General features: G+C 40.5%; 1 protein-coding gene and 1 long non-coding RNA gene across 2 annotated transcripts in view; one reads left to right on the plus strand and one right to left on the minus strand.

Moving 5' to 3' along the window:
- LOC137204498 (uncharacterized) overlaps positions 1-19040 on the plus strand; it is a 71040-nt gene extending 52000 nt beyond the window's left edge. Inside the window, exons 2-3 of the long non-coding RNA XR_010933662.1 lie at positions 15490-16585; positions 18906-19040. This is a non-coding gene — a long non-coding RNA (uncharacterized lncRNA). The remainder of the gene's footprint in view (positions 1-15489; positions 16586-18905) is intronic.
- The window catches only part of ARFGEF3 (ARFGEF family member 3), a 197664-nt gene that overhangs the window by 9068 nt on the left and 160858 nt on the right, over positions 1-27738 (minus strand). The window contains exons 27-33 of the mRNA XM_067701951.1: positions 21196-21324; positions 19004-19180; positions 17313-17427; positions 16431-16533; positions 16070-16201; positions 14162-14283; positions 237-1455 (exon numbers count right to left, since the gene is read on the minus strand). Coding sequence (XP_067558052.1) covers positions 237-1455; positions 14162-14283; positions 16070-16201; positions 16431-16533; positions 17313-17427; positions 19004-19180; positions 21196-21324 — 1997 coding nt within the window. The remainder of the gene's footprint in view (positions 1-236; positions 1456-14161; positions 14284-16069; positions 16202-16430; positions 16534-17312; positions 17428-19003; positions 19181-21195; positions 21325-27738) is intronic.

The following is a 27738-nucleotide window of genomic DNA, read 5'->3' on the forward strand; positions in this document are numbered from 1 at the left end:
TAGTATCTGTTATGACCCATAGAAACAATTCCTGAAATTATGAGAATACAATTTCAGTTTCACAAGGATGTACTGATGGATCCTATGTCTTAGGGGCAGGCAGTCCCCTGACTGTGGAGGATCATAACGTGTCTGAGTGCTCCCTGAGGGGCACAGGTGCGTCACTGGTACCCAGCTTCCCTCCTGCATGGCCGGCTGTGGACCCTTGCATCCTCTGGTGGGGGGCGGGTACCCACCTGGATCTGGGCTTCGGCGTCCCTTGCAGAGACACTCCGGGAGCTGCCGGTGGAGCCCGAGCGGGGCCTCTTCTCCTGGCGCAGCAGCTCGGGGCCAGCGCTGAAGGAGTGCCGCATCTGCCCCTGGTCCATCAGGTGCTGGGGCCGCTGGAGCAGCGGGGAGCCTTGGCCCCTGGGCCCCAGTGGCTCTCCCTTCTTCTCCACCTTGACCTCTTTGGGGAAGGTGGGCAGGTTATGCTGTTGTTTCCTCTTCTTGTACTCGGTCATCAGCTTTGAGATGGTCTTGTCGGCTGCCATGGTGTAGATTTTGTTGCCGGCGTTCTCCCACCACTCCTTCTTGCGGCTGGGGTCCTTCTTCTCTACCTTGGGGCTCGGGGGCAGCAGCAGCATTTCCCCGCTGGTCCCCCTCAGGCTCGGCGGCTCGCCCGCGTGATCGCGGGTCTGACTGCGGTCATCCTCGGAAGGTGTGTCTTTCCCCGAGAAGCCCCCAGTGGACGGGGTGGATGACCCCGACTGGAAGGAGGGAAGGATGAAGAAAGGGTCGCTCTTGAAGATCGGTGCCTCCTCCATACTGTTTTCCAGGTCCAAGTGCATCTGGATGTAGTTATTACACAGCTCCATGCACAGCTTGTGAAGCCTCTTGACCAGCCACACCCAGTCCGCGTTGCTGATGGGCTGGACACTGAGGGAGGGCATCCGAGCCCTCCACTGCCTCTTCTCCTTGCCTCTAGGGGGGCTCACCTGGGCGGTCTCCTCAAAAATGTCTTCATCTTCTGATGAACACTGCTGGGAGGAATCTGTGCTCCTCTCATCGTCCTCAAAAAGGACCTTCTTCACTTGCTCAGCAGTGATGGTTTCCTGGTTGCTGAGAACAGCACACACCAGTGCGTGGAAATAAATGTTAAAACTCATGGCAGACTGGCGGTAGAGGTTGGCAGCGCCCCCGATGCCAGACACTTTCTTCAGCAGGCACTTCAACCCAGGGCTGGTGTCAAACTCTCTGGCCGTCCTGTAGGAGTCCAACAGCAGGTCAAAGATGACGGCCAAGTTCTGCATGGAGATGTATCTGAGGAAGCCAGCCAGCTTGGTTTCTGGCACTTGGATCTTCTCCTCCCCAGGAGAGGGGCCTTTGACAAACTCTTCTAACAAGATATCATATAAGTTCTGGAGTAACACTTGATGGGATAGTAAACTCACCACAATTTCCCTGAAGGAAACACTTCAAATGAAAAGAAAGGCATTGATTAGTAGCCAGCTGCCTTATATGAGTTACTTTAAAGCAATTCAGACCTTACACAAACAGAATGACTAGGCAAAATTACAAAGTAAACTACTTGGATTTTAATGTCTTTCTTCAAAAAGGACAAATTTCTTGGGGCATTACAAGGTGACAATTTTAATCATGATTAATGGAATTCATGACACTTTTAAAATCTGGGAGCTATAGAATTAATATGATATTGAGTTAATGATTCTCAACAAGACTTAGGAAACAAATAGAACAATTTTATTTAAAAATCTTTAACGTAGACACAATTATGTTATATGACCTGTTTTCTTTCATAGTTATGAGTAATAAAACAAATCAAGAAAGTAACAATTTCTGTTGAGTTACAGTAATTGTAATTGGCCTTTTTCCAACCCTTTGCCATTTTTCCTTAAACCCAATGCTTTTACTATTTTTTTTAAGTGACGGCTGAGGAATTTTTAATAAACAGAAAAATTAATATATAATAATTAACATTATGCTTGGACATTTGAGTTCATTTTGTTTCCCCAGTTTCACTTTTTCCTGCATATCTAGGAATGAAGTCTTTATTTCACTAAGATAGGCTTAAGAGCTTAAAGTCTCTCTTCTGCTAGTTATCTAGGGAATCCAAGAAACAGCTAATTGCAAGATTCCACGTTATTCTTTAACTGGTTGCATCATTTTATCTTGTGCAAGGATAGCCTCTGAAAGTACAAAGTCAGGATGTGACAGCACGTTGTATAACATACCCAGACAAAGGCAATATTCCAGATAGGCTTGGGGGAAGAGAGAGGAAGAAGGAAGTATTTACTGGTCTGCACATTGCAGATATAGGAATTCTGACTACAACTGTCAAGTGTGTCAACTCTGCTAAGACACCTAGCTATGAGAATACCTGGAGAGATTTTTTTTTAAATTTAGAGTATAGTTGATTAACAATGTTGTGTTAGTTTCAGGTGCACAGAGAGTGATTCAGTTATACATATACATGTATCTATTCTTTTTCAAATTCTTTTCCCATTTAGGTTATTACAGAGTATTGAGCAGAGTTCCTTCCCTGTGTTACACAGGTCCTTGTTGGTTATCTATTTTAAATATAGCAGTGTGTACCAGTCAATCCGAAATTCCCAATCTATCCCTCCCCTCCATACTTCCCCTCTGGTAACCATAAGTTCATTCACTAAATCTGTGAGTCTGTCTCTGCTTTGCAAATAAGTTTGTATCATTTTTTCTGGATTCTGCATATAAGCGATATCATATGATATTTGTCTTTCTTCGTCTGACTCACTTCACTTAGTATGATAACCTCCAGGTCCATCCATGTTGCTGCAAGTGGCATTATTTCATTCTTTTTAATGGCTGAGTAATATTCCATTGTATATATGTACCACATCTTCTTTATCCATTCATTTGTCAGTGCACAGATGAATGTTTCCATGTCTTGGCTATTGTAAACAGCGCTGCAATGAACAATGGGGTGCATGTATCCTTTCGAACCATTTTTCCCTGGATATATGCCCAGGAGTGGGATTGCTGGATCATATTGCTGGATCATAGCTCTGTTTTCAGTTTAAGGAACATCCATACTGTTCTCCATAGTGGCTGTACCAATTTATATTCCCACCAACAGTGTAGGGAGGGTTCCCTTTTCTCCACACCCTCTCCAGCATTTATTGTTTGTAGACTTTTTCATAATGGCCATTCTGACGGGTGTGAGGTGATATCTCATTGTAGGCTTGATTTGCATTTCTCTAATTAGAGATCTTGAGCACCTTTTCATGTGCTTCCTGGCCATCTGTATGCCTTCTTTGGAGAAATGTCTATTTAGGTGTTGTGCCCATTTTATGATTGGGATGTTTGTTTTTTTCAATATTGAGCCGCATGAGCTGTCTGTAAATTTTGGAGATTAATCCCTTGTTGGTCGCATTGTTTGCAAATATCTTCTCCCATTCTGTAGGTTGTCCTTTTGTTTATGGTCTCCTTTGCTGTGCAAAATCTTTTGAGCTTAATTAGGTCCCATTTGTTTATTTTTCATTTCATTTCCATTATCGTAGGAGACAGAATGAAAAAGATATTGCTGCAATTTCTGTCAAAGAGTGTTCTGCCTATATCTTCCTCTAAGAGTTTTATAATATCTGGTCTTAGATTTAGGTCTTTATTCCATTTTGAGTTTATTTTTGTGTATGGTGTTAAAGAATGTTCTAATTTCATTTTTTTACATGTAGCTGTCCAGTTTCCCCAGCACCATTTCTTGAAGAGATTGTCTTTTCTCAATTATATAGTCTTGCTTCCTTTGTTGTAGACTAATTGACTATAGTTCTGTGGGTTTGTTTGAGATTTCTATCCTGTTCTGTTGATCTATATTTCTGTTTTTGTGCCAGTACCATACTGTTTTGATGACTGTAGCTTTGTAGTATAGTCTGAAGTCTGGGAGCCTGATTCCTGCAGCTCTGTTTATCTTTCTCAAGATTGCTTTGGGGCTTCCCTGGTGGTGCAGTGGTTAAGAATCCACCTGCCAATGCAGGGGACACAGGTTCGAGCCCTGGTCCGGGAAGATCCCACATGCCGTGAAGCAACTAAGCCCATGTGCCACAACTACTAAGCCTGCGCTCTAGAGCCCGCGAGCCACAACTACTGAAGCCCACGTGCCTAGAGCCCGTGCTCTGCAACAAGAGAAGCCACTGCAAAGAGAAGCCTGTGCACTGCAACGAAGAGTAGTCCCCGCTCTCAGCAACTAGAAAAAACCCGTGTGCAGCAGCAAAGACCCAATGCAGCCAAAAATTAAATAAATGAATAAATAAATAAATTAAACAAAAAGATCGCTTTGGCTATTTGGGGTCTGTTGTGTGTCTATACAAATTTTAAATGTTTTTGTTCTAGTCCTATGAAAAATGCCATTGGTAATCTGATAGGGATCACACTGAATCTGTAGATTGCCTTGGGTAGTAGAGTCATTTTGACACTATTGATTCTTCCAATCCAAGAAGATGGTATATCTTTCAAACTGTTTGTGTCATCTTCAATTTCTTTCATCAGTGTCATAGTTTTCAGAGTACAGGTCCTTTGCCTTCTTAGGTAGGTTTATTCCTAAGTATTTTATTCTTTTTGATGTGATGGTAAGTGGGATTGTTTCTTTAATTTCGCTTTCTGACTGTTCGTTGTTAGTGTACAGAAATGCAACAGATTTCTCTGTATTTATTTTGTATCCTGCAACTTTACCAATTTCATTGATGAGCTCTAGTAGTTTTCTGGTATCATCTTTAGGATTTTCTGTGTATAGTATCATGTTATCTGCAATCAGTGGCAGTTTTACTTCTTTTTTCCAATTTGGATTCCCTTTATTTCTTTTTCCTCTCTGATTGCTGTGGCTAGGACTTCCAAAACTATGTTGAATAAAAGTGATGAGAGTGGACATCCTTGTCCTGATCTTACAGGAAATGGTTTCAGTTTTTCACTGTTGGGTATGATTTTAGCAGTAGGTTTGTCATATATGGCCTTTACTATGTTGAGGTATATTCCCTCTATGCCCACTTTCTGGAGATTTTTAAAATCATAAATGGGTATTGAATTTTGTCAAAATCTTTTTCTGCATCTATTGAGATGATCATATAGTTTTTATTCTTCAATTTGTTGATGTGGTGTATCACACTGATTGATTTGCGGATATTGAAAAACCCTTGTATCCCTGGGATAAATCCCACTTGATCATGGTGTATGATCCTTTTAATGTATTGTTGGATTTGGTGTGCTAGTATTTTGTGGAGGATTTTTGCATCTGTGTTCATCAGTGATACTGGCCTTTAATTTTCTTTTTTTGTTGTTGTATCTTTGTCTGGTTTTCGTATCAGGGTGATGGTGGCCTCATTGAATGAGTTTGGGAGTGTTCCTTCCTCTGCAATTTTTTTGGAAGAGTTTGAGAATGATGGGTGTTAGCTCTTCTCTAAATGTTTGGTAGAATTCACCTGTGAAGCCATCTGGCCCTCGTATTTTGTTGGGAGTTTTTTTGTTTGTTTTTTTTTGCGGTACGCGGGCCTCTCACTGTTGTGGCCTCTCCCGTTGCGGAGCACAGGCTCTGGACGCGCAGGCTCAGTGGCCATGGCTCACGGGCCCAGCCGCTCCGCGGCATGTGGGATCTTCCTGGACCGGGCATGAACCCATGTCTCCTGCATTGGCTGGCAGACTCTCAACCACTGCGCCACCAGGGAAGCCCCATTGTTGGGAGTATTTTAATCACAGTTTTAATTTCAGTACTTGTGACTGGTCTTTTCATATTTTCTATTTCTTCCTGGTTCAGTCTTGGGAGATTGTACCTTTATAAGAATTTGTCCATTTCTTCCAGGTTGTCCATTTTATTGGCATATAGTTGCGTATAATAGTCTCTTATGGTCCTTTGTATTTCTGTGGTATCTGTTGTAACTTCTCCTTTTTCATTTCTAATTTTATTGACTTGAGCTCTCTTCCCTCTTTTTCTTGACGAGTCTGGCTAAAGGATTATCAAAATTTTTTTTTAGAAGATATTGCAGGTAGGAGTTATTAATTTATTTAGTTTTGCTGTGTTGCGTCTTCGTTTCTGTGTGAGGGCTTTCTCTAGTTGTGGCAAGCGGGGGCCACACTTCATCGCGGTGCGCGGGCCTCTCACTGTGGCGGCCTCTCTTGTTGTGGAGCACAGGCTGCAGACACACAGGCTCAGTAGTTGTGGCTCACGGGCCCAGTTGCTCTGTGGCATGTGGGATCCTCCCGGACCAGGGCTCAAACCCGTGTCCCCTGCATTAGCAGGCAGATTCTCAACCACTGCACCACCAGGGAAGCCCTATCAAATTTTTTTATCTTCTGAAAGAACCAGCTTTTAGTTTCATTGATCTTTTTATTGTTTTCTTTGTCTGTATCTCATATATTTCTGCTCTGATGTTTATGGTGTCTTTCCTTCTACTAACTTTGGGGTTTTTTTGTTGTTTCTCTAGGTGCTTTAAGTGTAAGGTTAGGTTGTTTATTTGAGATTTTTGTTTCCTGACGTAAGATTGTATTGCTATAAACTTCCCTGTTAGAACTTGTTTTGCTGCATCCCATAGGTTTTAGATTATCATGCTTTCATTTTCATTCGTCTCTAGGTCTTTTTTGATTTCCTCTTTGATTTCTTCAGTGATCCATTTGTTGTTTAGTAGCATATTGTTTAGCCTCTATGTGTTTGTGTTTTTTACAGTTTTCTTCTTGTAGTTGATTTCTAATCTCATAGCATTGTGGTTGGAAAAGATGCTTGATATGATTTCAATTTTCTTAAATTTACCAAGGCTCTGTTTGTGGCCCAGCATGTGATCAATCCTGGAGAATGTTCCATGTGCACTTGAAAAGAATGTGCATTCTGCTGCTTTTGGATGGAATGCTCTATAAATATTAGTTAAATCCTTGTGGTTTAATGTGTCGTTTGAAGCCTGTGTTCCCTTATTTATTTTCTGTCTGGATGATCTGTCCATCGATGTAAGTGGGATGTTAAAGTCCCCCACTATTATTATGTTACTGTTGATTTCTCTTATGGCTGTTAGGAGCACCTCAATATATAAGGCAGATACTATGTTGGGCACATATATATTTGCCATTGTTATATCTTCTTGGATTGATCCCTTGATCATTATGTAGTGTCCTTCTTTGTTCCTTGTAACAATCTTTAAAGTCTGTTTTGTCTTATATAAATATTGCTACTCCAGCTTTCTTTTGATTTCCATTTGCATGGAATACATTTTGCCATTCACTCACTTTCAGTCTCTATGTGTTCCTAGATCTGAAGTGGGTCTCCTGTAGACAACATATATACACGTGTTGCTTTTGTATCCATTCAGCCAGTCCGTGTCTTTTGGTTGGAGCATTTAATCCATTTACATTTAAAGTACTTATTGATATGTATATTCTTATTGCCATTTTAATTGTTTTGAATTTGTTTTTGTACGTGCTTTTTCTTCCCTTCCTCTTTTGTTCTCTTGTGATTTGATGACTAACTTTAGTGTTGTGTTTGGATTACTTTTTTTTTGGTGTGTGTATCTACTGTAGATTTTCGGTTTGCAGTTACCATGAGGTTTTTGATATAGAAATCTATATAAAAGCAAGATTGTTTTAAGTTGCTGTTCTTTTTAATTTCAAATGCATTTCCAATATCCTGCATTTGTGATCTCGTCTTCTCACAATTGCTGGTTTTCATATCATATTTGTGTGCAGATTATTTCCTATTTTTACTGTATGTTTGCCTTTACCAGTGAACTTTTCCATTCATAATTTTCTTGTTTCTAGTTGTGGCTTTTTCTTTTCTGCTTAGAGAAGTTCCTTTAGCGTTTGTTGCAAAGCTGGTCTGGTGGTGGTGAATTCTCTTAGCTTTTGCTTGTCTGTAAAGCTTTTGATTTCTCTGACAAACTTGAATGAGAGCCTCACTGGGTAGAATATTCTTGGTCATAGGTTTTTCCCTTCCATCACTTTAAATATATAATCCCACTCCCTTCTGGCCTGCAGAGTTTCTGCTGAGAAATCAGCTGATAACCTTATGGGAATTCCCTTGTAGGTTGTTTCTTTTCCATTTTTGCTTTTAATATTTTTTCTTTATCTTTAATTTTTGTCAGTTTGATTACTATGTGTCTCAGTGTGTTCCTCCTTGGGTTTATCCTGCCTGGAACTCTGCATTTTCTGGACTTGGGTGACTGTTTCTTTTCCCATGTTAGGGAAGTGTTTAGCTTATCTCTTCAAATATTTTCTTAGGTCCTTTCTCTTCTCCTTCTGGGGCCCCTATAATGTGAATGTTGGTACATTTAATGTTGACCCAGAGGTCTCTTAGGCTGTCCTCCTGTCTTTTCATTTTTTTTTCTTTATTCTGTTCCACAGCAGTGATTTCTATCATTCTGTATTCCAGCTCACTTATCTGTTCTTCTGCCTCAGTTATTCTACTATTGATTCCTTCTAGTGTATTTTTCATTTCAGTTATTATATTGTTTGTTTGTTTTTTAGTTCTTCTAGGTCTTTGTTTCTTGTATCTACTCGATCTGTGCCTCTATTCTTTTTTTCAAGATCTTGGACATCTTTACTATCATTACTCTGAATTCTTTTTTAGGCAGATTGACTAGCTCCACTTCACTTAGTTGTTCTTCTGGGGTTTTATCTTGTTCTTTCATCTGGGACATACTCCTCTGCCATATCATTTTGTCTGACTTTCTGTGATTGCAGTTTCCATTCACAGGCTGCAGGGTTGTAGTCCTTCTTGCTTCTGCTGTCTGCCCCCTGGTGGATGAGGCTGTCTAAGAGACCTGTGCAGGCTTCCTGGTGGGAGGGACTGGTACCTGTCCACTGGTGGGTGGAACTGGATCTTTTCCCTCTGGTGGGCAGGGCCATGTCAGGGGGTGTGTTTATCAGGCAGCTATTTATTCAGGAAGACTTTAAGCAGCCTGCCTGCTGATGGGTGGGGCTGTGTTCCTTCCCTGTTGGTTGTTTGGCCTGAGGCATCCCAGCACTGGAGCCTACAGGCTGTTGCGTGGGGCCAGGTCTTGGTGAGAAAATGGCAGCCTCCAAGAGTGCTCACGCCAATGAATATTCACCAGAACTGCCGCCACCAGTGTCCTTGTCCCTGCAGTGAACCACAGCCACCCCCCACCCCCAACTCTGCAGGAGACCCTCTGATACTAGCAGGTAAGTCTGGCCAGTCTCTCATGAGGTCTCTGCTTTTTTCCCTGGGTACTGTGCATGAGCCCTGTGTGCGTCCTCCAAGAGTGGAGTTTGTCTCCCCCAGTCCTGTGGAATTCCTGCGATCAAACCCCGCTGGCCTTCAAAGCCAGATTCTCTGGGGGCTCCTCCTCCAGACCCCCAGGCTGGGGAGCCTGATGTGGACCTCAGACCTTTCATTCCTGTGCGAGAACTTCTGTGGTATAATTGTTTTTCAGTTTGTGGGCTGCCCACCTGGTGTGTATGGGGTTTGATTTTATCATGATTGTGCCCCTCCTACTGTCTCATTGTGGCTTCTTCTTTGGATGTAGGGTGTCTTTTTTGGTAGGTTCCAGCATTTATTTGTCAGTGGTTTGTTCAGCAGTTAGTTGTGATTTTGGTTTTCCCATAAGAAGGGGTGAGCTCATGTCCTTCTACTCCACCATCTTCAAACCCAAAGCTTTTAGAATCTTACTGAAGTTGGTTTATAGGCACCAAACCAGTTTTCCAGGATTAAGAATGTTAATGCTTTAGGTACATATGTATAAAAGCTTTAGTGCTTCCAGTGTGGGAGATAGAGAAGGTCTAAACACTGAAAAGTTTTTTAACTTTAGAGGTATTATGGGGCTAATATTTTCAAAGAAAGAAATTGATAATTTAATTTGCAGCCTTCTAAAACAAACCTAGGAGAGAAAACAGCATTCCCTCTGCACAGGCTAATTCCTTTCTGCATCCTTTTCTGCCAGCACAGACGTGGGACTTGTTTGTGGGCCTTGGATGTGCATTTGGGGGAGGTGGGAGAGGGTGAATGCTCCCTAGACATCTGGCCAGATGTCCTGGTTGAGAAGCAGGTGCAACCTGCCAGTCATGACAACTTCCTAATCAATCAGGGCAGAGCCCTGATAAGGCAACATTAGAAGTGAATGCTCACATTTTGGTGATCCAGCCCCTTTTGTTTGGCTGGATTCCTGTACTAAGAAAACACTCTCAATTCCAATTCCAACATTTTAATCCACCAATGTGGTTTTGGGTTTCCCATTCTTTTCACTGCTCTTAGAATTTCACAAAAATAGCTTATGCCATGATGTTGCAAACTAATTCCCATAACCGGATAATGACAAAATTACAACTCATTCATACTACAGATTTCAAAAGTCCAACTGTTACATTAATACTTAAAAAAATTTTTTTTATTGGAGTATAGTTGATTTACAATGTCATGTTAGTTTCAGGTGTACAGCAAAGTGCATCAGTTACTATATCTCATACATATTACATATATACCTATATCTCCTTTTAAGATTCTTTTCCCATATAGGCCATTACAGAGTATTGAGTTCCCTGTGCTATATAGTAGGTCCTTATTAGTTATTTATTTTATATATAGTAGTGTGTATATGTCAATCCCAATCTCTCTCTCCCCACTCCCTTTCCCCCCTGGTAACCATTAGTTTGTTTTCTACATCTGTGACTCTATTTCTGTTTTGTAAATAAGTTCATTTGTACCATTTTTTAAGACCACGAATTTAAAAATTATTTTATAACTAGGAGAAAAAACTTTTAACTAGCAAAAAAGAACAAAAATCCTCCCATACATTTTTTAAAGGTTGACCTTGACCTTTGTGTAGTGGTATCTCAAAGAAAACATCGTACTTCCGGCAAAAATGGAATATGTACAAAGAGCTGTCACTCACAAAGAGTAACCCCTTCTAACATATCACTTAAGCAACTTTCTTGTGGTAAAATATATATAACCTGATGTTACCATTTTAACCATTTTTAAAAGTTCAATTCAGTAGCATTAAGTACATGCACAATGTTGTGTAACCATCACTACTATCTATTTCTAGAACTTTTTCATCATCACAAACAGAAACTCTGAACCCATTAAATGGTAACTCCCCAACCCCTCCTAATTCCCCCACCATAGAAGTTATTTGAGGTATTAGGAGACCTGAATATGCACTCCTTTGAAGAAGCAGGCTGTGAAAGCCACCAATTTGGTCTAGTGCTTCATGTCCACAACTACAGGACCCTAACTAAGAAGGGAAATCCTGTCACTTATCACTGGGCTGGCCTCCACACTATACTATAAATCTTCAAGGGACAGGGCAGTGCCTTTCTCATCTTCTTGTCCCAGGGCAAACGTATGCTGAGAGAAGCATTCAAAACAAACCAAAATAACAAAAAACAGATTAGTTCCGAGTGCAGGTGCCTGGAAGAAAGGGTCTCCTTGAGCAGTGGCTCTGACACTTCAACCCCATCCTGCTGGCAGCCTGGACTCCTGAAGTAGGAAGCACAACCTTCAGAAGTGATGGACACTTAGGTTGCTTCCATGTCCTGGCTACTGTAAATAGAACTGCAGTGAACACTGTGGTACATGACTCTTTTTGAATTATGGTTTTCTCTGGGTATATGCCTAGTAGTGGGATTGCTGGGTCGTATGGTAGTTCTATTTTTTAGTTTTTTAAGGAACCTCCATACTGTTCTCCATAGTGGCTGTATCAATTTACATTCCCACCAACAGTGCAAGAGGGTTCCCTTTTCTCCACACCCTCTCCAGCATTTATTGTTTCTAGATTTTTTGATGATGGCCATTCTGACTGGTGTGAGATGATATCTCATTGTAGTTCTGATTTGCATTTCTCTAATGTTGTTGAGCATTCTTTCATGTGTTTGTTGGCAATCTGTATATCTTCTTTGGAGAGATGTCTATTTAGTTCTTCTGCCCATTTTTGGATTGGGTTGTTTGTTTGTTTTTTTGATATTGAGCTGCATGAGCTGCTTGTAAAGTTTGGAGATTAATCCTTTGTCAGTTGCTTCATTTGCAAATATTTTCTCCCATTCTGAGGGTTCCCTTTTGGTCTTGTTTATGGTGTCCTTTGCTGTGCAAAAGCTTTTAAGTTTCATTAGGATATGAGGAGGGAGAAGGTAAAATAGATAGCTAGTGGGAAGCAGCCGCATAACACAGGGAGATCAGCTCCGTGTGTGACCACCTAGAGGGGTGGGATAGGGAGGGAGACGCAAGAGGGAAGAGATGGGAACATACGTATACGTATAGCTGATTCACTTTGTTATAAAGCAGAAACTAACACACCATTGTAAAGCAATTATACTCCGATAAAGATGTTAAAACAAACAAGCAAACCCAGATTTCTCTTTACTTAAATGTTGCAATCTGGTTTTAGTTCCAGGCTTTTTTTCCCCATGGGTGATTTTAATGTGGACCTCTGAGGACGCACCTAACCAGCAGATGCACAAACTTTTCTTACGTCTAACTCATCTTCTCCTACCTTCTGTGCTAAGAATTGCCCCTGTGAATGAGTGAAATCCAACAACGCAAAATACTTAAAGAATTTTAGAGGATGTTTTAAGGCGTAGTGGCTTCTACTAAAGAATGTGTGCTTTTCCTGTTTTACTGAATTTCATTGAGGGGGTAATTGTCTATTGAAAGCACTAAGTAAACTGAGGAACCATTGTGATAAATTTTTAAATCTTAACCTTTTAAAACCGTTAAACCAGTAACAGAGGAATATTAGGTGATCCTATTTTTCCTGTTTTATTTATAATGTGAATTCAGCTTATTATTCCTCTCCCCCTTTTTCTCCTTTTACTTCAAAAATTGTTTTAGTAGGAATAATTGGCTGAAGGGACTAGAAATATATAAAAAAAAGGAAAACAGGTAAGAACTGAAATTTGAAAGTAGATCAACGCTTAAAGCTGTGGAAAGGAATGCTCAGTCATCGGTATGCAGAATAGATAAAAATGCCCAACACTTTTGCGTGATCGGCAGTGGAGGGAAGCAGGGCACAGAACTGGGAGGAATACGTGGGATATCGGTAAAGGTCTACTTCTGAAGTGCAGTGGCAGGTTCATAGTTAGTTCACTTTTTATTCATGCTTGATAACCTTTGAACCTTCCACATAGTCTTCTGTATGTACCACACACAGTTGACTAAAAAAAGTTAGCACCTGGAAATTTCACCCAAATAGGTCTATTAATCAAACTGCTATGCTACCTGGTAACTTTTGGAAAATTCACACTCTCTCCCTAACATGGAAATGGTAAAGGACACAGGCATTGTGCTCAGCTAGACCTGGTTTTGATTCCAGCTCCCCTGCTTCGCAGTCTCCCTGAATGTTTCCTCATGCACAAGTGAAAGTGGATTACCTACTCCCTGTACTTCATCTATTGAACTCAAATACTTATCATCATTATTATTAGTGTGTCAGAAGTTTTAAAATGGGAACTTTCAGTCACTGGCTTCATCTTAAACTCTAGGAACAATGTTTTTTTGGCAGGATGATAGTATTTAGAAAGAGCAAGTTTCCTGTGGCATGCACTGAGCTTTCTGGATCCTAACAGCTGTACTGCTCATGAGAAGTTAATGATGTATTTCTCACTGAAACAATATGAATCAGAGCTCATGTTATTTTTTAAAAAGGATTATGATATGTACGATGCTATAGATACAGTGAGTTGTGCCCCGCCCCTGGCAAATTCATACACGGAAGTCCTAATCCATAGTATCACAGAATGCATACCTGGAAAAAGGGTCTTTAAAGAAATAATTGGGTTAACGAGGGCATTAGGATGGGCCTTAATCCAATATGACTGGTGTCCTCCTAAGAGGAGGAAATTTGTACAAAGACATATACAGAGGAAAGACCATGCAAAGACACAGGGAACGGACGTTCATCTAGAAGCCGAGGAGGGAGGCCTCAGAAGAATCCAACATGGCTGACACCCTGATCTTGGACTTCTGGGCTCTGGAACTGTGAGAAATTCATTTCCTGTTGTTTAAGCCACCCAGTCTGTGTACTTTGTTACGGCAGCCCTAGCCAACGAACACATGTGAAATGTGGGAGATTGGGTTAAAATGCTGGCAAGTTTTTGCTAAGTGACTCCACAACCATTTTCAGTATTCTTGGCTGAAGCCTGAATTACAATGAGCAGGAGCTGGGGATAAACGAACTTTTCTATTTATAAGCGCTTAGCTGCTTACCTTTTCTTGGTGTGTCCATTTGGCTTCTCATCAGGAGGCAGTTCAATAATGAGCTGACAGGACTGAGCATGATCAAAGTTGTTTGGAGTCTTTGGGGAGCTCTGGGTGTCCAACATAAACACCTGCACACGTATACAAAGGTACAGGTCAGAGCGCCACCGTCCTCGACCTGCCTCCTCCAGGGCTCAGCTGGATGGCCTTCGGCAAGTGGCTCACTCTTTCTACTCATTCTTTCACCTTTAAAATGAGGTTGGTAATGATTTCCTACTGGTATGTTTGTTGAGAGAATTAAATGAATTAATGTGTGTGTACTGACATATGCAAAGCATTAGAACAGAAGAGTAAGTACTCAATAAAAGTTAGCTGCTGGCACGAATAGTAATAACACTACTGCTTCTGCCACGGGACAAGTCATTACACTCCAAATAGCAAGGACTGACATTTAATGTTGTTAAGAGTAAATAAAAAGGGGCTATGTTTGTAAGAGGTCTTCTCTGCTTTAGACGTCCGTTTGGTACATATTCTAAACCACGCAGGAACAGGAAACTAATTGGGGCTTCTCCTGTCAGGGCTGCTGCTGTGGCCATGCTGCTCTATTAACAGCCAATAGGAGAAGTGACTTAGAAAACAGTAGCCACTTCTCGGATTCTGATCCAAATGATTTCATTTGACATTATTTAATATACCTTCACTACTTCCCTTTGGAAACCCGAGTATTCTTAAGGAATTTTTTCTTTCCAAATCTTGTTAAATTATCAGATCATTGAATACTGGGTTATCTGAAGAGTAAATATAGGAGAAGGTTTGGGACTGAAGAAGAAAGTAATATGAAGAAATGAAAGATTCGCTGTTTTCTGCTGTTCTTCTCCACTAACTCTTTCAGAACAGGATTCCATTTTCATATTCTTGCTGTGCGTCGAAAGACTGCTGGCTGCACATGGGGAAATTCCTCCTCTAGTCAGCTGTGAAGGCTTTCTACTTAGAGAGGCCACCCCTTCAGAGAAGGACCACCCTCTTGCCTTCTCTGTTATGGTTCCTGGCTAGAACCCGTGTCCGGGATGTTAGGAATGTGCTCAGCAGATGGGAGTAGTTGAAGGTGGGAGGTTCTTGCCCCACTCTCTGAGGAGAGCTGGGGAAAGTGCTTCAGAAGCCAGACCTGGCAGGAAACTTCTCGACTAATACGGTGAACGTGACTGAGTTCTTTTTGTTGCTACGGAATCCTGGGTTATCAGTGTGCTAAGGGGAAATTCTATTAAGGACTTCTGTAATTTAGTGATTCATTGATTCAAGAAATATTTAATAAGTGCCTTCCATCTGCCCTGCTCTAGGACTACCAATATACAGAATATGTTCTCTGCTCCTGACTCATCATCAGCTTACAACCAACTTTTGTGACTTCTGCCATGTGTCAGAAGTCATTGGTACATGGTGATTCCTGCACGGATAAGTACATCTTAATTTTACTGGTTAGTTAACATTCAACTCAAATTTATTAAACAACTTGTAAATGTTAAGCTCCTTGCTGTGTATGGGAGATACAGGAAAAAAAAATAAGTTTACCATTTTTAGACACTCATAGTCTAGCATTAACAATAGTATTTCAGTAACTATTTAACATAAGTAGTGCAAGTCAAGTTATGTATGGAGTGCAGCGGCCGGGTGGAAAAGGACCCTATTTGATCAGGGCATTGCAGGACACAACAAGCTAGAAATGGTGAGAGGACCATGACGCTGTTGACTAGGTTCAAGTGATTTCTGGAAAAGAACAGCACTGGCTAGAGCTCAGAGCCAGGACACCTATGTCCCTAAAGGAATGAAAGGCAGTGTGGTGATGCACGGCCTGCAGAAACGACCCCTAGCAATAGCTCAAGCTTCCAGAGACCCTGGGATCCAAAACCCCATCCTTACCTGCTGAGCCATGGCTCGGATGCGCCAGTACTCGGCCTCAGCACTGGGGGAGGAGGACGGCGCCGCCACCCTCACCTGGCAGCCTTCCCCGCTGAAGCTCTCGGTGCCGCTGTGGAAGCAGCCCAGCAGATCCTGGGGAGAAACACAGCAGTCGTTCACTGGGTGCACCTGAGTTCATGGCTCCAGGCCCTGTCTTTGATCTGCCACTGTCACTGGGTCTGGGACAAAGTACTGATCCAGCTACCTTGTTCCCACCAAGTGAGACTGCCTGCTACAAGGAGGGAGGCGGAGTCCAGGCGACCCAACTTGAGGATCACCAGGAAGGCTGGAGGTGCCCTGGTCTCTCCTCTGAGTGACTTACCTTCACCGGCTTGAGCGTGGCCGAGAAGGCGTCCTGCAGGGCACAGCAAGCCAGCCTCCACATCTCCTCCGTGAACACGGGGCCCGCTGTCACGAGGACGTACCTGCCAGGAGAAAAAAGAAGTCTTGAATTCATATATTTTATTGTCACAAAAGGTAGGTAGGTCCTTCCAGACGCGTGCCTAGATTTAGTCTATAGTTCCCTTACAAGTCTTGCTGTCTTTTGTCACTCTCGCCTTCGGCCCATCTGGTATGCCATTGTCCTAATACTATTTCCTAACCCATTTAATGTAAAAAAAAAAAATCAATGGATCCCCACTACAAATAGGCCGATGTTTAAACTTAGGCTTGCATGTATATAGTCTATACTAATTTCCCCATTCCAGCCCAATTTGCCACTACTCCTCTACACATAACAAGATAAAACCCTCTTGTCACTTGTAACTTTTGTCTCCATGTATGTGTTCATGTTGTTCTTCTGCTTACAAAGTCGCCACCTAGCGGAAGCTAACCCACCTTGGGAGATCTGACCAAGTATCATTACTACAAAAGGTCTTGCTGACTGCTCTACTCCCCAGGCGTCTCGTCCTTTCATGGCATTTATAGTTCCTCCTTCCTATTATCACTTTTCCCATGACTCTCTTTGTCCTTTAGAACAGGTTATATGCTCCCTGCGGGTAGGGACCTTGGTCACATCACTTTCTGGGCAGCAGAGCACCCTGTATAGTGACTTACACAATAAATATTTGCTGACTGGATGAAATGAAGAGTTAGTAGCAAAGTCATTTTTATTTATAGACTGCTACCATCAAAGAATTTAATTCCCCTGGATTTCATAATAAAAACTCCAGTTTTGTGGAGAGCCAGGGAACCTTTATGTCACCTAATACAGGAGCAGCCCACTCGGGAGATGGTTTCTGTGGGCTTGGCCACACACGCCACCAGCAACTCAAAGAGGTCCTTCAGCATGGTGTTGAGCATGCTCTCGTACCTGATGTCTGCAGGAAAAGCAAAGCAAGATTGCACTCAGCGGTATTGCAAAGGAACGGGCTGGACAGCATCTATACTACAGCAAAAGAGGAAAGGCTAAATGATACAAAAAATATACAAGGATCTGGGAAATAGAACAATGAGAAAAATGGCCATAACAATAACAACAAAAATAAAACACTCATTATAGCAAAAATTATCTTGGTTTTTACCTAATTTTAGCTTGTTTCATCCATTTCTAGATATATCAAGATGAAATGCATGTGGCTCACTTTAATGTGTTGATGTACACTTTTCAAAGTATATAATTCCTCTGCTTAAGCAAAATAGAACATATACTATTATACAGCCTGAATACTAGCTAGTAAAAAATTTTAATTCTTAAAGGGAAAGATAAAACAAACATTCCTTACGGCTGATCGTTGCATTAGATTGAGTTAAATGCTCTTAGTAAACAAAAAATCTTCTCATACCAACTACCACTTCTTGAACCTTTTCAGTTTGGCTTCAGTCTGCATGCTGTCCCCAGACTAAAGAAAATAAGACCTCCCCAAATCACATTCTGTTTGCCCAGTTCAAGGAATACGCCAGTGTTCTTTTCCACAAAGTCCTTGCGATGCCACAGAGCCAATTCCCAGCGGAATTCTCAAGGGTCCTGAGCTGTGCAAAGCCAGGACCTGGACAGAAACTCTACCACTAGGGATGCAGTTAGTGCCTGCATGTAGAAATACCCATTTTTCTTCTTTTTCAATCGGTGTGTTTTTTGCAGGGCAAATTGTCCTTACTACGCTTAGTGGAGACCCCCATTTCTTATCTTTGCTTTTTGACTCTTCCTTGGGGTCAAGTTCTCATGAGTTTCTCTAACCTCACCAACAAGGGAGCCTCTGACCTCCCCTCTTCCCTTAAACTTCTGTTTTTCCCTTTTCTTTGTAACCTTTAGGGCTAGCAGCAAGATTCCTCCTGCTCCCAAATTTCCAGATCTTTCCATGGCAAGTATCTATTTCACAAATGCTGCTCCACTGGTACCACAGCTGACATAACAGCTCCCTCTCTGTCTGCTGACTTCAGCATACTATCCACCCCACACTTCCAAATCTTTTTCAAAGTGCCACAGATATGACCCCCCACTTCCCCGCTAATCTGTTAAGTAACCTCTTGCCCATAATCTGAGCCTTTTCTAAAACCCTGCCTCTTCCATTTAGCCTCCCCAGATGCAGCAGGACAATAGGATACACTCTCTCCCTTACCCCCCAGCCTAGAGGGGTATTTCTTCTTTTTTAATTTATTATATACTTGAACTTGCCTCCCCTCTCCTAATGCACAGATATCCTAGACCTCATTAGGTGTTTTATTTTTAGTCACACATGTATTTTAAGCATTCTGTTTGATAATTTTGTAGAGGACACAGGGGTACCAATTTTCTTCTTGACAACCTACTATTAGAAGGCTGGCACTAACCATGTAATTCTATTTTAATAATTCCCAGGACAAAAATCATGCACTGGTGTTTACTAAGCACTTCTAGACAATGCTGCTGTCTACTAAACAACGACTCAGCATGAGCTGCTCTGGCACCATAGATACCTGAGTGGATGAAGCTCTGAATGTGCTCCACCACCAGCTCACAGGACAGACCAATGGCATGCTTGAAGTTAGCAGAGGCCACGTCCCAGTAAGAATGGTCTTTATGGCTACGGCGAAGCCAAAGGGACATCACAGGAAGGAGAAGGTGAACAACTGCATAGATGCCAAACCCTGGTCCTGAAAAAGAAAGGTCAGCATCAGAATTGTGATCTTAGCACCTCTCCTGCAACAGAATGGCAGCGCCAAGTGACGGCAGAGAGCTTCCCACCTCTTTCCTCTTTCGCAGGAGCTCCCCATTCTGAGAAAGAGCAAGGAAAAAGAATTTACCACTGATTGGGAAATATATGGTCTTTGGTGACATTTTTCTTTTTTGTTTCTGCATGATTTTAATTACGTAATACGTAAATATACTCGTTAAAAATTCAAACAATACTGATAAAGCTAAAGTATCACTTGATCAATTCAATTGATCACTTGATCAATACAAATACATATACACATATAAGAAAAAGTTCACCCTTTGAACTCTATGTATATTTATATGAAACTATGAGTACATATATTTATAAGAAACAGAGAAATAGAGGTTTTTTTAAATTACTTTTACATCAATGGGATAAGGTAAACCTTGGTCTGCATGTTGATTTCTTGCCCATAACAGTTACAAGTTAGAGATCATTCTGTGTCAGCAAATTAGATATTCCTCATTTTTATTACCACATACTGTTCCAAACTATTCAAACTGTATATGCATTAGTTTACTTATCCATTTCCTTACTGATGGAAATTTAAGATGTTTCTATATTTTGCTTTATGAACAACACTGTAATAAAAATATTTGTGGAAATGTTGATGGATTTTTAAAATTCTGACTACACAAGCAAGGTATCCTTTTCATAATAAACACAGAACACACATGAGAATATAAAGAAGAAGAAAATAATATTTTGATGTATTTCGTTCTAGTACTTTTTGAATGTATTATCTTTGGGTGTATGTGTATATGTATAAATGCTTCTCATAAAGTTGAGATTGTACTCCACGCTATATATATTTTAACATAATGCCCTGTAAACAATTATTGATGTCATTAAATATTATTCACAGATATTCATTTTAATGCCTGTAGATATTTACATGCTTTTACCATAACTTATTTAACCCATTTAGGGTGTTCATAATTATTTTGGTATTCAAGATGCTTCATCAAACATCATTATATATAGAATGTTATCTTCATTACTGTTAATTTCCTTTGATAGATTTCTAGGAGTAGAATTATTGGGCTAAGACGCTCTTCATACACACTTAGTAGTAGAAAATGATACTGACCAATAAAACAGATTTAGAAATAGTAGCATATAATTAATTCTATAAGATACCTGCTTATTCTTGGATAGAAAGTCTTTAAATTTTTAATGTGTAGGAGTAGCTATAATGGTGTTCCTGAAAAAAATTCTGATATAAACTTTGCTATGGATCTTAAAACTATCACTTACCAAGTCTTCATCAGTTTATACTGAATACAAAACTCCTCTTATTACTCGAGAATTAAACTAGTGGTTTCATTTGTGGTTCTGATTCTGTTAGTGAAAACTAAAATTTCTATAAAAAATTTCTCCAATCTTGGGAAAATTTGATGAGTAAGTGTGCATGCTAACCTTGACTAATTCAGAACAAGAAATAAATTCCCAAAGGCCATTTCCTGTACTATCAGGAACTCACTAGATGTCTTTTCCCAAATATAATCACCTACGACCCTTATACAATTAAGATGTTGCTGTCTTCATACATTTGAGTGGTTGGTTCATGTCAGTGGTAGACCTGTTAAGCCCTACTGACAGCCCTGGGGCCAGGAGTATATGAGACCCAGCCACAGAGGAAGGCTGTAACCATAGAACAGAGCAAAGCCAACTGGCTCAAGGGGACATTGATACCACAGCATTGGCCTGAATATAGTGGGGTTCTACACATTCACCTACCTGGCCACCACACGTTACTTATAAATGGACTGGTGGGAAACCCATGAACAATACAAGGACATGTCTTAAATGTTCAACAAATATATATATCAAGCATCTATTATGCTCTCTGCGGTTATATCAGTGAAATAGACACTCATACAAATACCTTCCTGAAAAAAGTTATATGTATAACAAACTCCCTCGAAAGACAGACATAGAAATATTTACCAGGTGTTTTGGTAACATCTCTCAACAGCTCAAAGAGCAAATCCAAGGTCGGGGGTTGGTGCTGACGTGGACAGTTAGACACAGCTGCTGTGAGCTGCTCCAGCAGAATGATCCAGACTTCTATCAGACCTGGAAACCAAAAGCAGACCTCTGTGAAATTCGGTCAAACATAATACAGAATCATCACAAGACCAAACTAAACACTATATATAAAAGGCTTCTGAAAACTACCAAGTGCTATATGGATATAAGGCATCACCCTGTAAGGTAGCCCTCAGTGCCTATAAGCATGGATTAATTATGACTTACATGTTCTGAAGAACATGTCAAAGAAAAAAATACTGTTCAAGTGTCTTCCTTATTCCCCTTCAGGAAGAAGGTGATGTGGTGTGTAAATTCTACTATATGAAACAATTGTTAGATTCATTGGAAGTTGATGATAGCAAAGTAATAATATCCTTTTAGTTCCCATCACTTTAATCCTTTTTAAAAAAATTATTTATATAACAAAAATTGCCATTTTAACCATTTTTACATGTGTAATTCAGTAGTATTAATTACACATATGATGTTGTGCAACCATCATTACTATTAATTTCCAAGACTTTTTCATTACCTCAAAGAGAAACTATAACCAGTAAGCAACAACTCTGCATTCTCCGCATCACTCCAGCACCTGCTAACCTGTGTCTGGCTTATTTCACTTAGCATGTTTTCAAGGTACATCCATGTTGCAGCATGTATCATAACTTCATTCCTTTTTATGGATGAATTGTATTCCATTGTATGTATATACCACAGTTTGTTTATTGAGGTACAAAAGTATCTAGAGTAGAATATGCAAAATAGCTCACTCTATATCTTATTTTAATACTTCTAATTTTCCAGCAAAAGAAAACTGTATGAGAAGATGCAATGTTGAAATACTCCCATTAAAAAAAACCTACTTCCCCAATTTTGAATATCCCCATTAATAGGAGCCAAAACCAAAGTCATACACAATAAACATAAGAAAACCAGGTGACAAGAAATTCTCATGAACCTCAAAATATAAGTGGGGGTGGACAAGCTAATTAATAGGATATGCAGGGGAAAGAAAAACATGTTATACACTACTGTAAGGGGAGCAACCAATAAAATTCAAGTGGAAAACTCTACGTGACAAAGAACCTCACTTCTTCAACAAATAAATTGCAAAGACGTAAAAGAGAGATGGAGAGGAAAATCTAGACTGACAAGGACTTAAGAGATGGAGCAGCCACACATGTAGTGTAGATCTTACATGAACCTTGAAAATTAAACTGATATGTATAAGAAAACTGGCAAATGGGCTATAAGTTAAAAATAGCTGAAGCCACCTTGGACGTGAATCCGGGCCTGTCAGGCCCAGGTGGAGTCCCTGGCACGCTGGGCAGCGCGGGCAGTGCAAATGGCCTGGCTCTGACTCTGAGAACACCAGGCTGCCCTGTGCACCTGAGGCCACTGCCCTGCCCCTCCTGCAGCCCTGGGTCCCCATTGCCGTGCACCAGCCAGGCAGTTCCAGGGATTTGGATGTCCGTGTTTTTGGGTGACCGTTACTTCGCCTGCCGCATGCTTGCGGGATCTTGGTTCCCAGGCCAGAGGTCAGGCCTGAGCTCCTGTGGTGGGAGCTCCGAGTCCAAACTGCTGGACCAACAGAGAACCTCAGACCCCAGGGAGTATCAATTGGAGTAAGGCCTCACAGAGGTCCTCATCTCAGCACCAAGACCCAGCTCTATCCAACTGCCTGCAAACTCCAGTGCTGGGTGTCTCAGGCCAAACAACCAATAAGACAGGAACACAGAAGCACCCATCAAAAACCAAAATTAAACGACAACAAAATTGTTACAGACGAAGAAGTAAGGTAAAAACCTACACCACCAAATAAATGAAGATGAAATAGGCAACCTACCTGAAAAAGAATTCAGAGTAATGATAGTAAAGATGATCCAAAATCTCAGAAACAGAATGGAGAAAACACAAGAAACATTTAACAAGGACCCAGAAGAACTAAAGAGCAAACAAACAGTGGTGAACAGCACAGTTACTGAAATTAAAAATACTCTAGAAGGAATCAACAGCAGAATAACTGAGGCAGAAGAACAGATAAGTGAGCTGGAAGACAGAATGGTGGAAATAAGTGCCGGGGAGCAGAATAAAGAAAAAGAATGAAGAGAATTGAGGACAGGCTCAGAGGCCTCTGGGACAACATTAAATGCACCAATGTTCGAATTACAGGGGTCCCAGAAGAAAAGGAGAAAAAGAAAGGGTCTGAGAAAATATTTGAAGAGATTATAGTTGAAAACTTCCCTCACATGGGAAAGGAAATAGTCAAGTCCAGGAAGCACAGAGAGGCCCATACAGGATAAACACAAAGAGAAACATGCCAAGACACATATTAATCAAACTATCAAGAATTAAATACAAAGAAAAATATTAAAAGCAGCAAGGGAAAAGCAACAAATAACATACAAGGGAATCTCCATAAGGTTAACAGCTGATCTTTCAGCAGAAACTCTGCAAGCCAGAGGGAGTGACAGGACATATTGAAAGTGATGAAAGGGAAGAAACTACAACCAAGATTACTCTACCAAGCAAGGATCTCATTCAGATTCAATGGAGAAATTAAAACCTTTACAGATAAGCAAAAGTTAAGAGAATTCAGCACCACCAAACCACCTTTACAACAAATGCCAGAGGAACTTCTCTAGGCAGGAAACACAAGAGAAGGAAAAGACCTACAATAACAAACCCAAAACAATTAAGGAAATGGTAATAGGAACGTACATATCAATAATTACCTTAAATGTAAATGGATTAAATGCTCCAACCAAAAGACACAGACTGGCTGAATGGATACAAAAACAAGACCCATACATATGCTGTCTCCAAGAGACCCACTTCAGACCTAGGGACACATACAGACTGAAAGTGAAGGGATGGAAAAAGAGATTCCATGCAAATGGAAATCAAAAGAAAGCTGGAGGGACTTCCCTAGTGGTGCAGTGGTTAAGAATCCGCCTGCCAATGCAGGGGACACGGGTTCAATCCCTGGTCTGGGAAGATCCCACATGCCGTGGAGCAACTAAGCCCATGCACCACAACTACTGAGCCTGCATTCTAGAGCCCGAGAGCCACAACTACTGAACCACGTGCCACAACGACTGAAGCCCGTGCACCTAGAGCCCATGCTCTGCAACAAGAGAAGCCATCTCAATGAGAAGCCCGAGCACCGCAATGAAGAGTAGCCCCTGCTCACCGCAACTAGAGAAAGCCAGCGCACAGCAACAAAGACCCAACTGAGCCAAAAACAAATAAATAAAAAGTAAATAAATTTAAAAAAAAGAAACCTTGAGTAGCAATTCTTGTATCACACAAAATAGAATTTAAAATAAAGACTATTACAAGAGACAAGGACACTACATAATGATCAAGGGATCAATCCAAGAAGATATTAGAATTGTAAATATTTATGCACCCAAAATAGGAGCACCTCAATACATAAGGCAAATGCTAACAGCCATAAAAGGGGAAATCGAAAGTAACACAATCACAGTAGGGGACGTTAACACCCCACTTTCACCAATGGACAGATCATCCAAAATGAAAATAAATAAAGAAACAAAAGCTTTAAATGACACATTAAACAAAATGGACTTAATTGATATTTATAGGACATTCCATCCAAAAACAACAGAATACACTTTCTTCTCAAGTGCTCATGGAACATTCTCCAGGATAGACCATATCTTGGGTTACAGATCAAGCCTTGGTAAATTTAAGAAAATTGAAATCGTATCAAGTATCTTTTCCAACCATAACGCTATGAGACTAGATATCAAATACACGAAAAAATCTGTAAAATATACAAACACATGGAGGCTAAACAATACCACTACTAAATAACCAGAGATCACTGAAGAACTCAAAGAGGTAATCAAAAAATACCTAGAAACAAATGACAATGAAAATACGATGACCCAAAACCTATGGGATGGAGCAAAAGCAGTTCTAAGAGGGAAGTTTATAGCAATACAATCCTACCTCAAGAAACAAGAAAAATCTCAAACAACCTAACTTTACACCTAAAGCAATTAGAGAAAGAACAAAAAAACCCCCGAAGTCAGCAGAAGGAAAAAAGTCCTAAAGATCATATCAGAAATAAATGAAAAATAAATGAAGGAAACAATAGCAAAGATCAATAAAACTAAAAGCTGGTTCTTTGAGAAGATAAACAAAATTGATAAACCATTAGCCAGACTCATCAAGGAAAAAAGGGTGAAGACTCAGATCAACAGAATTAGAAATGAAAAAGGAGTGGTAACAACTGACACTGCAGAAATACAAAGAAAGGATCATGAGAAATTACTACAAGCAACTATATGCCAATAAAATGGACAACCCGGAAGAAATGGACAAATTCTTAGAAAAGCACAACTTTCCAAGACTGAACCAGGAAGAAATAGAAAATATAAACCAATCACAAGCACTGAAATTGTAAGTGTGATTAAAAATCTTCCAACAGGGCTTCCCTGGTGGCGCAGTGGTTGATAGCCTGCTGATGCAGGGGACACGGGTTCATGCCCTGGTCCAGGAAGATCCCACATGCCGCGGAGCGGCTGGGCCCATGAGCCATGGCCACTGAGCCTGCGTGTCTGGAGCCTGTGCTCTGCAACGGGAGAGGCCACACAGTGAGAGGCCCGTGTACCACAAAAAAAAAAAAAAAAAAAATCTTCCAACAAACAAAAGTCCAGGACCAGATGGCTTCACAGGTGAATTCTATCAAACATTTAGAGAAGAGCTAACACCTATCCTTCTCAAACTCTTCCAAAATATAGCAGAGGGAGGAACACTTCCAAACTCATTCTATGAGGGCACCATCACCCTGATACCAAAACCAGACAAAGGTGTCACACACAAAAAAACTACAGGCTGATATCTCTGGTGAACACTGATGCAAAAATCCTCAACAAAATACTAGCAAACAGAATCCAACAGCACATTAAAAGGATCATACACCATGATCAAGTGGGATTTATCCCAGGGATGCAAGGATTCTTCCATATATGTAAATCAATCAATGTGATAAACCATATTAACAAATTGAAGAATAAAAACCATATGATCATCTCAAGAGATGCAGAAAAAGCGTTTGACAAAATTCAACACCCATTTATGATTAAAAACTCTCCAGAAAGTAGACATAGAGGGAACCTACGTCAACATATTAAAGGCCATATATGACAAACCCACATCCAACATCATTCTCAATGGTGAAAAACTGAAACCGTTTCCTCTAAGATCAGTAACAAGACAAAGCTGCCCACTCTCACCACTATTCAACATAGTTTTGGAAGTTTTAGCCACAGCAATCAGAGAAGAAAAGGAAATAAAAGGAATCCAAATCGGAAAAGAAGAAGTAAAACTGTCGCTGTTTGCAGATGACATGATACTATACATAGAGAATCCTAAAGATGCTACCAGAAAACTACTAGAGCTAATCAATGAATCTGGTAGAGTAGCAGGAACCAAAATTAATGCACAGAAATCTCTTGCATTCCTATATACTAATGACGAAAAATCTGAAAGAGAAATTAAGGAAACACTCCCATTTACCACCGCAACAAAAAGAATAAAAAACCTAGGTATAAACCTACCTAATGAGACAAAAGACCTGTATGCAGAAAACTATAAGATACTGATGAAAGAAATTAAAGATGATACCAACAGATGGAGAGATATACCATGTTCTTGGATTGGAAGAATCAACATTGTGAAAATGACTATACTACCCAAAGCAATCTACAGATTCAATGCAATCCCTATCAAACTACCACTGGTATTTTTCACAGAACTAGAACAAAAAATTTCAGAATTTGTATGGAAACACAAAAGACCCCAAATAGCCAAAGCAGTCTTGAGAACGAAAAATGGAGCTGGAGGAATAAGGCTCCATGACTTCAGACTATACAACAAAGCTACAGTAATCAAGACAGTATGGTACTGGCACAAAAACAGAAATATGGATCAATGGAACAGCATAGATAGCCCAAAGATAAACCCATGCACATATGGTCACCTTACCTTTGATAAGGGAGGCAAGAGTATACAATGGAGAAAAGGCACCCTCTTTAATAAGTGGTGTTGGGAAAAATGGACAGCTACATGTAAAAGAATGAAATTAGAACACTTCCTAACATCATACACAAACATACACTCAAAATGGATTAAAGACCTAAATGTAAGGACAGACACTATCAAACTCTTAGAGGAAAACATAGGCAGAACACTCTATGACATAAATCACAGCAGGATCCTTTCTGATCCACCTCCTAGAGAAATGGAAATAAAAACAAAAATAAACAAATGGGACCTAATGAAACTTAAAAGTTTTTGCACAGCAAAGGAAACTATAAACAAGAGGAAAAGACAACCCTCAGAATGGGAGAAAATATTTGTAAACAAAGCAACTGACAAAGGATTAATCTCCAAAATATACAAGCAGCTCATGAAGCTCAATATTAA

Source organism: Pseudorca crassidens, chromosome 13 (assembly GCF_039906515.1).
Source record: "Pseudorca crassidens isolate mPseCra1 chromosome 13, mPseCra1.hap1, whole genome shotgun sequence".
Lineage (NCBI taxonomy): Eukaryota > Metazoa > Chordata > Mammalia > Artiodactyla > Delphinidae > Pseudorca > Pseudorca crassidens.